This window comes from Centroberyx affinis, unplaced genomic scaffold, assembly GCF_046629955.1.
Source record: "Centroberyx affinis isolate AG114_WGS23_722 - 3 ecotype Tasmania unplaced genomic scaffold, CSIRO-AGI_Caff_v1 ptg002997l_1, whole genome shotgun sequence".
NCBI classification, from domain to species: domain Eukaryota; kingdom Metazoa; phylum Chordata; class Actinopteri; order Beryciformes; family Berycidae; genus Centroberyx; species Centroberyx affinis.
Window position 1 is genome coordinate 229,164 of NW_027281100.1, and position 11,034 is coordinate 240,197.

Sequence of the window (11,034 nt, forward strand, 5' to 3'; positions counted from 1 at the left end):
TAATACATTGCCTTAGGCTGTTTTCAGTAATTGCAAAGAATGCCCATCCTATTGATCACTAATCACACCCTTCCAAGACATTCCCACCTGTCCTAAGGTGGGCATGACTGGTGATTAATAGGACTAACAAAACAATCTTTAAAAGGATTTGACACCATAAAACTTTCAAACACCATAAAGGGACAGAATCCCTTACTATTTATGCTTATCCACATCTGAGGTCCATTCAAGCAAACTCCACACACTGACAAACACATTGAGATCAAAACTTCCAGAACTTTATTGATGTCATGTGAGCTAAACAAGAGCAAAATGCTGCCAGTAAAAACCCTTTAACTGGAAGAGGAACAGCACAAAAAGTCACCAATGACCGGTGTTGAGACAGACGAGCCTATACGTTTCCCCTTTATGAACCACATCCAGTGACCAGCCAGAGGTGAAGCGCCATGGATACTGAAGACACTGGGCTCTTAAGCAAGAGATAAGTGAAGGCCACTGCTTGTAAACAGCTTATTTTTTGAGAGTATCATTTATTCAAATCGGTGTACTTAAAAATAGAAACTACATTGATGTAGGATTTGCAATTTAACTTTCCTTTTGTCCGTGTCTGGGTAAGAGGATAGCATTGTGTGTTACCGTCTTCTGACACAAACCTTGTTAATAAACAGACTGGGACGTTTGCCAATGAACTATTAACTTCAGTTAATGTTTGCAATGTGAAAGTTAACATCTGTTGAACTGTGTGACTGCGACCAGGTCTGTCCACCTTTCTCTTCTGGTGTTTTTCCCCACCAGCCTCTTCCCTCCGAGGACCGGCTTAGTCCTCCGCCTTGGCCTCCATCTCCTCGGCGTCGTCGTCTCCGTCCACCTCGGCGTTCTCCCGCTCTAGCCTCTCCAGCTGCCGGGCGAGCTCTGTCTCATCCGTGTCCGTCACCACCTTGGGCTGCGGGGCACAGTTTACACTTTATGTTATTTGCACATAATGCAAAGAAAAAGATGACAAGACAAGTACAAATTCTGTACAGTCCCATGGGGCATTTGTGGTTTTTCAAGCTAGAGCTATCTCGCCAAAAATGATTTCAAACCACAATGTAAAAGGTGCAAATGTCAGTTGTTAGACAAATCACAGTTTGGACCACAAAGTCCTTCCATTTGATAGATATGCATTTCCACTAGTATACATCAAAAAGGGAGAATTTTCTTCCAATGTTGACATGAGTAGTCAAGGATGCAGGAGTTCTTTCTGAATATCAGTAGAGGATTGTGGGAGTTGTGTGAAAACTTGCAGTCAAGGTATGATTCACAGGTGAGTTTAAATTTCACAATAATATGACTATTACCTCCTTTTATTAAGTAGATACTGTTCAATAAACATCCTAACCAAACTGACTGACATGAATTTAACTCTTGATGTTTACAGCGGTATGGGAGAAAAATGTCATAAATATATAAGTGACGTAAGAAAACATCTAGCCCCAAGAGACGATAAATTGCGATTGGAAAAAAAACAAAAATGATGTTGCACATAAAGGGATGGGTGAGGCTTTCACTCTTGCATGTGCTCACCTCCATCTGGATGTTGAAGACGCCCCTCTTCTCCTCAATCCTCTCCTTGATAGCAGCCATGGCCTGGTTGAGCACGGACAGGCCCTCTGTGCGCTCCAGGGTGGTCGTGGTCATCACGTAGCGTGGGGGGGCGATCAGGTTGATCTATCAGGCACAGCACCACAGGAGTTACATGCTGACTACACACCGGCCTTTGCCACATTTACCAGGGTGTTGCAGCGCTTGTGTCCGACTCTACGTGGCTACATGTCTTTTCAGCATTACCTTCATTTTGTACCCGATCGTCTGGTTGGTTAACAATATAGGCCTACATGAGACCTGGGCTATGAAACTGATAGGATGATGTAGCATATCGGTGACCTTGGAGTGAGAGTGTCCCTGGTCAAGTGATGAATGTGGATGAATAGTGGAAAAAACTGAATCTATATGGAAAAATCTATAATTTAATTAATTACAAAAAGATATAGTACACACATTTTTTTAAATACAATAGCTTTATGTTATAATTTTCAAATTTGCTTGTTCATTTTTTTGTTTCAGAACACAAACTGAAAAACAAATGAAATGACTAAAATCCACAACTTATTACCATTTTAACTAATAAACTAACTTTTAAATGTGACAGATGTAAATTTGTATGCGTTCTTTTAAATTTGTTCTTGCATAGATTATTTGAACTAAACTGGTTACTCGGACATGACCTTAGTGACTCGGACACTGAGGACTTGGACTCGAGGTTTGGTGACTCGACTACAACACTGACATTTAAACTGCATTTCAGGCCTTTAGCTGCTCTTACCCAGAACAACTTATAACAAGTGCAACAGTGGGTTACGCTTACATCTGGGAATTGCCAATATTACAAGCATCGAATACAATGGAGCGCAAAGGTTGAAGCCACACAAAGACAACAGATGTAACAAATGTTGCATGTCAGTGCCAGTGTACCAACATGCGACTGATGGGGGTTGATGGGAGAATCTCACCTTGATAGGCATGGCCTCTGTGGAGCAGTTGAGCCCGGCCCTCAGAGCCTCCTTCACGGCATCGATGCCCTCATACCCGTAGCACGCCACTTCAATGTCTACAGGCGGGACGGGCAAAAGACAAGCGGGAATTGGAATCGTAGGTTACATCTTGAACGTGTCACTTCCTATTTACAGTCCAACTGACATGCCATCATGATGTAATTAGAAGGAATAATGTTAAAATGTTTATGTGAAATCTACAGTTACAGTATATTCTAGTACCTGCTCTGATTTTGACGGCCTGTGGAGTGAGTCGCCTGTTGATGTTGTCGATCAGCACGTTCCTCTCTTCCTCCGTCAGGTCCAACCCGTCGAGGATGGAGGGATCTCTGTGGGGGAGAAGGGGGAAAAACGATCTCAGAAAAGAGAGCTGAATTCCATCGGAGAGCATCAGCGATGGTTTCATTCCCAAATAATAACAGCTTTACCTACCAAATCTTAACATTTTTAAGGACTGAATCATGTATAAATATGAACTACTGAAAGATGAATTTCAAGTAACTTGGAATTAAACCCTTGGCCAATTTCTTTGAGTTTTGAGTGTTTTTTCTCCTTAACCTCACATAAATGTGCACTGCCAGAAACGAGCACTTACGATACAGCCTGTTTGAAGACATCGTAGGCTCCATATCCTGGTCGCTTGTATTTCTCATCGAAGACCCAGGCGGTGCGCTGGAACAGGCTCTCTAGCTGCTCATCCTTACTGTAATCCAGCACCTCGGCCACGTGTCGGAGGATGCTGTACACCTGCAACCACAACGCCACACACATCAGCTCAGTGCGTCCACTAATGCAACTGACACTAGTGCAAATGACAACTGACAAAAAACTGTTAAAGTTTAATAAGCGAGACAGCAGTCACCCCCATCAAAAACGCACACTAAAAATGCACTAATCCTTTGGGACAGTTGGACTTACAGTTTTAGATTTGGTGAATTTATCTTCACACTTGATGGCCTCCTCTGGTGAAACTCTTCTTTTTGATAAATCAATGTATCCTGGAGAGAAAGATGGAAGTATTAAAGACATGCAGTGAGATTTTTCCAAAGCCAACTACATAGGCTGTTATTATCATACTATTTTAGGACAAATGTATCCTCACAGGGCAGAATCTCAATGTTGATGTGCCAGCAGGTTTGTGACAATATTTCAACGTTCACCTTGTATCCATGTGAACATATCAGACCAAGTAATGGAACCATTTAATAGCACATAATGACAAGTTGACCACCTCTTTTACTAGTTTATGTTGTCATTATATCCTTGTAAGTTTGAACACTGGGATGCCTTTTTCATACAGTCATGCTACGATCAAAAGGATAAAACATTGACTAAGGATGGCTATGCAGAATCTTTGGTATCAGGAATTGCAAGGGTCTGGTATCATGATTCTGCAGTAGTACTGAAGTATCATGCTACTAGGGTGGGATGTTAACACCAGCCACAAAATACTGATAAGTTCTGCCTGGCTGGTTACTCTATCAGCCACTTTGGCAAGTAACCAACTAACATTTGGAGGGCTTATTCAGTCAGTGAATCTAGCTGCAACCAAAAAAGGTTTCCCTGTCCTGTGTGCCCCCATACAGGCAGGCCTAGTCCCCGACCCCATTGACTCTCCTCCCTGGTGGTCAGTGCGTGGCTGCCCGGGCTTACCCTTCTCTTTGTCTACTCGGATGACCACCACACACTCGTTGCGGCCTATGCGGATGAGCTTGTTGATGGAGCGGATACGTCGACGTGACAGCTCGCTCAGGAGGATCATGCCCTCGATGTTATTGTACTCCAGCAGGCTGACGTAGGCGCCCATCTCAGCGATGGACCGCACGTTCACCATCACCACGTCCTCCACCTCTGGGAACCGGTGCTGGTAAAATCGACAGCTGAGCCCCGGCATCGCTGCGAACACAGACAGAGAGAGACGTGGGTCAAATAAAAGTGAACCAGACAAACTTTGGCACCGGCTAGAACCCAGGTTGAATGTGACGGGGTGAGAGTGTTAAACAGGTCGAATGACTCAGCTCAGCCTGGAAAATGTCCCCAAAATAACAGCCGGGGGGCCAAGCAGCATTATGTGAGCTGGCAATGTAGGCACTGGCAATGGATAGACAATGTTATTTCATAGTTATGCCAGTGAATGCTATGATGCAATGCAGATGAATTAAAGCCCCCTTGCTAGTAAGAGCCAGTAACGAAAATTGACGAATAGAAGGACGCCGAAAAGCCTAGCCACACTGAAATGCAGTGACAGCGAATTTAACTGGTTTCACAATAGATAACACAACACAATAATTGCCGTTAAGAACAAAAAAACGCTACTCTGGCTATCGTTAGCTAGCTAGCTGGTAACACAGACCGTTTGCAGGGCTGGTTCCCACATCACATGCGGCACATGCACTGCCGTGGCTAGCGGCTAGCTAGTAGCCTAATCTGTTAACCACTCCCCGGCAAACAGCTGCTTCACCGATAAGACCCCATGTAAGCGTCTCACCTGTGTCATATGGTTACAGAACGATACGCTGGAATGTTCTGTATTGGAAATGTTCAAATGTCCGATATTTTCCTTTGGTGTTTTTAAAAAAAAAATTAGGCCCGCTAGCTCACATTCATCGGTGTGTTAATTTTTCGACCCGGAAGAGATCAGACGTGTTTGACACGCGCATGCGTAAAGCGCGTTCACTAGGGGGGGGAAACGAGAGTCACATGACCAGAGACCAGCTGATCACTACAGAGACGGACTCGCACAAGATCACGACCATCAGCTCGATATATGCTTCCAATCCTCCATGTAGAATAACAACTGTCTTCTGTAAGAAATACAGAGTCACTAGTTGGGATAAAAGCCAACGTCTCGATATCTATTGGAGAAAAGGGAACTGAAGACTAGAGCGCTATCTTCGACCAAAGGACAAGATGTCAGCAAAAGACAGGATCGACGTATTCCCCTCCAGAATGTAAGCAGCTTTTTTGCTAGTTGCTAACCTGGTGCAGCTTGCAAGGCAACGTTAGCCAACTAATATCTATACTATCTTAATGTATTGCATGTTAGCTTCTCAGAGTCAGTTGTGGTTCACATCTGCAGAAGCTGGGGTGTTTAATTAACCTCATATGAAGGCAGCACAGTCTTGCTTTGCATGGTGGATCAAGGCGAATCCTAATCTGTAACGGTACCAGATTGCTGTTCCTAGACCACTAAAGAGGAAGAGTCCTCCTGTCATGTGATGCCTTCCAACATGATCCAAGTGTGAGCTGTCACAGCAATGTGATGCACGTCTGCAGCTAATTCTGTATAGGCTGGGATGATTTATAACAAATACTGACACTCTGACATTTGTCTTGTAATTTAGTCTGCTGATAAGTGGAGTTATGTGTCTACTAGGCCTAATCATTTTAATTGATCCAATCATGGCAGCTGTGTTGAAGCCTGTGTGTTGTGTTTTGGGGGTTCCAGGGCTCAGACCATCATGAAGGCCCGGCTGAAAGGGGCGCAGACCGGCCGCAACCTGCTCAAGAAGAAGGCCGATGCCCTGTCCATGCGCTTCCGCCAGATCCTCCGCAAGATTATCGAAGTGCGTTGAAACTGAGGGATGATTGACTTGCACTGTGTTTCTCTCATCAGCCAGAATGATATACTAAAGGTGGACTTTGTCTTCTTATCTCTGACCTCCCATTCTCCCCCCCCCCCCTCCTCCTCCTCCAGACGAAGACCCTGATGGGAGAGGTGATGAGAGAGGCAGCCTTCTCTTTGGCTGAGGCCAAATTTGCCGCTGGGGACTTCAGGTAAGAGAATCCGAATCGTAGCACTGGATGCCTTGTTTGGTTTGGTCTCTGTAATTCACACCTGTAATTATTTCCGCAGCACCACTGTAATCCAGAATGTCAACAAGGCCCAGGTGAAGGTCCGAGCCAAGAAGGACAATGTGGCAGGTCAGCTTCAACGATGTCGTCCTCTCACTTTTAGAATAACTGAGTGTTTGAGTTCTTATATGTCTCTTTTTCTTTTTTTTTTTCTTTTAGGTGTCACTCTACCTGTGTTTGAGCACTACCAAGAAGGCGGGGACAGTAAGTCGGCTGTTTCCTATGAATACACACCACCTGTTAATGTAACCAGTGAATAGTGAATGAGTTCCCGTTCCTCGCTGAGCTGCTCGCTGTGTGTGTGTGTGTGTGTGTGTGTGTGTGTGTGTGTGTGTGTGTGTGTGTCAGGTTATGAGCTCACTGGTCTGGCTAGGGGAGGAGAGCAGCTCTCCAGGTTGAAGAGGAACTATGCCAAAGCGGTTGAGCTGCTAGTGGAGTTGGCCTCCTTACAGGTAGGGGGCGCTGCTGCAAATATGTCGAGGTTGATTCGTGCATTCATGTATCTCTGTAGGAAAACATATCAAACATTTGTAAACTGTGAAAACACTCTACTGACAGATATTATAACCTGAGGCTCACTTTGTGTCGACAGACTTCCTTTGTCACTCTGGATGAAGCCATAAAGATCACCAACCGCCGTGTGAACGCCATCGAGCATGGTGAGCTCACTTTGCGTTTGTTTACACATCAGATTGTTGCCCTTCGCTCAAAGAACTTAGGAGAAGAAGAGCCACAACAGTGATATTGTAGTTGAATTCCCGTTTCTCCCGCTTTGCAGTGATCATCCCTCGGATTGAGCGCACCCTCACCTACATCATCACAGAGCTGGATGAGAGAGAACGAGAGGAGTTCTACAGGTGAGATGTCAATTCTGTGGTATTTCACCTTTTAGCGGCATTTGTTTTTGGTCAAAAATTTGGTTCCTGCCACTTGGAAACATCCCCCCCCCCCCCCCCCCCCCCCCCCCCCCCCCCCCCCCCGCAGGCTGAAGAAGATCCAAGAGAAGAAGAAGCAGCTGAGAGAGAGGACAGAAAAGGAGAGTCGCGGCGCGCCTGGCCAAGCTGGGCCCCATCGCCGAGCCGGCCAACATGCTGACGGAGGAGACGGACGAGGACCTGCTGTTTGAGTGACGGGCTCCTCAGGCCCCGTCGCCCACGTCCCACATCATCCTATTTATTCGGTGCCTCTCAGGCCGTGTCGATGTCTTCTCGTGCAGATGGGAAAAAAAAAATGTTTTTTTGTGTACATGTTTGTGATGATTTGTTATGTTATTTTCAGTATTGGAATATTCCAGATTTATCACTGTAAAGAACCGAAGTATCATCAGCGTGGCCGTCGGCTCACTAATGAGCTGCCACTTGAATACTTAACAGATAATATAGGTACATTTACACATGGTTTGGAAGTGAACTGTGTGACGCATTCCGTGTGATTGGATGAGGTTGTAAATATTTTCTGTTTCATCGCAGCGCTCAGAGCCATTGCATGCTGTCAGGCTGTGCAGTCATTGAAGGTGGTTGTAGATTTCCCAGAGTGTGTGAGTCTGTGTTGTGGAGGCCCGTCTCAGTGCTGAACCTTATATCACGGGGTTGTTGTCACCTCATTAGAGGGGGACGATTCCCATTGCACCACAACCCCCAATGTGATCCTGTTGTAAAACTTGGTGTGCAAGTCCACAAGGCCCAACACCTCATCCAAATAAAGTTAACCTAAATATACAACCGTTGCCTCGATTCCTTTATAAATGCCAAAGCTTTTAGTTCCGAGTGTGAGATAGACTGCTGTGATCAGATTTGCTTCTTGCATTGTGCTGAAAAGCATTTCATCCAAGCGTTTTGGGAACACAGCTAGGTGAGGAATGGCAGCCATCTTACACCAGAATGCTACATTTAACACATTAGTTTTAGTGAGGTGATTGCAAGTGTTGAATTAATAGATTCATGTTAAAAAACAATATTAACTGGTTTATAACTAAAGATTTCCTTATTAATATATGAATTTCTAGCATTTGCCACAATACGTCAATACATACAAGTCGTTCACATAAGTATCAGATTTTATTAACACTGTTTTTGTGCATATGAATTGATAAGAACCAGCAAGGAAACAATTACAGTATGTGTTGGATCCTAAGTGATATGATGTCCAGTCCATAGAACAATGGAAAAAACACACACGTGTTGCAGTATTTCACTGTATGCTATGTGATGACAGGCAGCTAGAAACAAACTGAGGTATGTTGTTATCACAGCATACATGTAGCAACATGGACAACACAAAATAATACTGAAATTGGTGTAGAGGAAGAGCCCACAAAACACTGCAGATTACAGCAGATTTTCTTTGGTGTTTCTGAATGGAAGTTGTATTGCAGCCACTTTAAGCACAAGGTTGGTACGCAAAGGAGTTCTTGGTTTATTGCATTATCAGTAAGCTATATGAAAATTGAGACATACTTCCAATTAAACGTATTGCTTTGTTTATCATGCAAACAAAATGTTACAATAAAATATTTTACCTTTGTGTCTAGAAAATATATATTTACAATTATAAATAACTATTAAGATTAGGATAGAAATACTGTTTCTAATTCTTTGGTTAAATGACTTTGCATAAAACTGTAACATTAACAAGAACCTTCATAAAACAAAGAGAAAAAAAAATCACCCACAAAGACAAACACCAACAAAAAGAAACGTAAGAAACTTGAGTCCATCCCTGCAACATGTGGTAATGGTCACCTCCTCTGCAAACGAGGAGAATGAGCATTTTGCGTGAGTGAACCTCCAGTGACAAGTTACCATTGTCCGTGCCTCCAGGAACTCTTTGCTTTGTTCTTTTATCTCCTCTCCTCCTGCCCTGAGGCACCCCGGGGTGAGTCCCTCTGACCTCTAGCACAGCCAGGAGTGGGCACCCACTGTGGCTCAGTGTCCAGCTTCTCTATCAGCCGGCGCAGCTCATGGAAAGCTGTGTCCGGATCCATGTTCACGATGGCCGCGTCGAAGAGGTAGCCGAACTCCTGCTCCATCTCGCGGGCCTTTTCGATGACCTCCTCAGCTCCTCGGGCTGGAGACACAAAACAGGGTGTTGATTTAGGGAGACAAGAAGGTCAGAGATGGTGACTAATTTCTAAGATGACTGCATTCTATTAGACATTAGAATTAAAAGCCTCATTGTGTGTTGACATGGCACATGAGGTACCTTTGGTGTTTTTCCCTCTGCGGCCAGCAGGGTGCGTAGTCGTTCCATGAGAAGGCGGAGCGATGAAGATGACATAGGGCTTGAGGTTGGAGGACCTCAACACCCGCAGCGACTGACAGGAGGAAGCACAGGGAGATGCACATCAAGTGGAAGGAAAGACCAAAACAGAGAAGAAAGAGGGACTAACAATCATCCTTATCACCCTTATTGGACTCTGAAAACTATGCGATTTCAGTTATGAATGGTAGTTAAGGTTAAGGTTTCCTTTGTTCTGTCCTACCCTGGTGTGCAGGCAGAGCAGGCAGATGCGTCCGGAGTTGATGACGTGTCGGACCGAGTCGGTGCTGGTGCCGTACAGGTTCTTCTCGTATTCCCCCGACTCGATGAACTTCCCTGCTGCCAGGTCGGCTTCAAAGGTAGCCCGGCTCACGAAATGGTACTCGCGCCCATTCCGCTCGTGTATCCTCGGGCTGGTCCTGGTCGTGTCTGAGTCATGAAAGGACAAGAGAAGTTAAATTTGACTTTATGCACCAGATACTACAATCTATTATTGTACTGTATTGGCACAAGAACCATATTAGTCCTTTTTACGTTGACTGATGACTCAATTCTCACTATCTAAATGCTGTAAATCTTAATGTTTTGTGCAGTCACAGTTGACGAAAGCAGACAAATGATTTGGTTTCTTTATTGAATCGCATATACATAGAAGTTCTGAACCAGAGTTCCACAGTTCCACATCTGAAATCTTCAATTGTTGATGAGTATTTGACACTGCCATGACTCAACACCATGCCATGAGTGGACTTACGTGGCACGGCACCGGCAAACTTGTCCGGTTCAATGGACAGCAGCCTCCGCCGCAGATCATCCTGCCCGCTGTTTGGAGGACTAACCAGAGCGATGGGACGCTTACGATTGGCCGGCTGGTGGTAGAGGGCCATCTCCTCGTAGGTCAGGATGTCATCGTAGTCTGATAAGAGAATTTGAGAGGGGTTAATGTCCTGCTGAAGTGTCCCTGAGCAAGACGCTGAACCCCTACTGTAGCTGACCCTGACCTCTGAACCTCTCTGTGGAGGAGAGGCAAGAGAACAGATATTTCTCCTTTGGGGATCAATTAAGTATCACATTAAATTATATCACTATTCTTGTGTGTGGAAGTTTTGCTGTGCACGCATGCTCTTTTTCAGCACCGCCCTGCTTCATATTCATACAGTTACACATATTCATCCCTGGGAGCTGCCCAGTACAACCATAGTCCTCTACTGTTAGTCCCTCAGCAGCTCCACCAGTGCAGTGTGTGTGTGTATGTGTGTGTGTGTGTGTGTGTGTGTGTGGGCGGGAGGTAGGGACAGAAAGGGGCAGGACTTGGCTCAGAGTCTAG

At 44.9% G+C, this 11,034-nt stretch overlaps 2 protein-coding genes across 2 annotated transcripts; one reads left to right on the forward strand and one right to left on the reverse strand.

Annotated features, from left to right (window-relative positions):
* Window positions 1–262: 262 nt before the first annotated feature.
* eif2s1b (eukaryotic translation initiation factor 2, subunit 1 alpha b) lies at window positions 263–5,219 on the reverse strand. The gene is made up of 8 exons (XM_071537241.1): window positions 5,083–5,219; window positions 4,248–4,490; window positions 3,513–3,592; window positions 3,190–3,341; window positions 2,817–2,923; window positions 2,553–2,650; window positions 1,567–1,710; window positions 263–943 (listed from the first exon to the last, which is right to left on the reverse strand). The coding sequence occupies exons 2-8, from the start codon at window positions 4,486–4,488 to the stop codon at window positions 818–820; spliced, it is 948 nt and encodes a 315-aa protein (XP_071393342.1). The 5' UTR covers window positions 4,489–4,490; window positions 5,083–5,219; the 3' UTR covers window positions 263–817.
* Window positions 5,220–5,287: 68 nt separating this feature from the next.
* Window positions 5,288–8,157, forward strand: atp6v1d (ATPase H+ transporting V1 subunit D). The gene is made up of 9 exons (XM_071537242.1): window positions 5,288–5,545; window positions 6,043–6,160; window positions 6,292–6,371; window positions 6,451–6,518; window positions 6,609–6,653; window positions 6,798–6,901; window positions 7,042–7,108; window positions 7,228–7,306; window positions 7,434–8,157. Exons 1-9 carry the CDS (start codon window positions 5,505–5,507, stop codon window positions 7,573–7,575), a joined length of 744 nt encoding a protein of 247 aa, XP_071393343.1. The 5' UTR covers window positions 5,288–5,504; the 3' UTR covers window positions 7,576–8,157.
* The last annotated feature ends 2,877 nt before the right edge of the window (window positions 8,158–11,034 follow it).

Bases quoted from the DNA above. Each gene is read 5' to 3' on its own strand.
- eif2s1b (XM_071537241.1), bottom strand. From the start codon at position 4,488: ATGCCGGGGCTCAGCTGTCGATTTTACCAGCACCGGTTCCCAGAGGTG. The intron at 2,924-3,189 runs GTAAGTGCTCGT...TCTCCCCCACAG, and splicing joins GTCTTCAAACAGGCTGTATC to AGATCCCTCCATCCTCGACG. The intron at 1,711-2,552 runs GTGAGATTCTCC...TGTGCCTGATAG, and splicing joins CAGAGGCCATGCCTATCAAG to ATCAACCTGATCGCCCCCCC.
- atp6v1d (XM_071537242.1), top strand. From the start codon at position 5,505: ATGTCAGCAAAAGACAGGATCGACGTATTCCCCTCCAGAAT. The intron at 5,546-6,042 runs GTAAGCAGCTTT...TGGGGGTTCCAG, and splicing joins GACGTATTCCCCTCCAGAAT to GGCTCAGACCATCATGAAGG. The intron at 6,372-6,450 runs GTAAGAGAATCC...TTATTTCCGCAG, and splicing joins TTTGCCGCTGGGGACTTCAG to CACCACTGTAATCCAGAATG.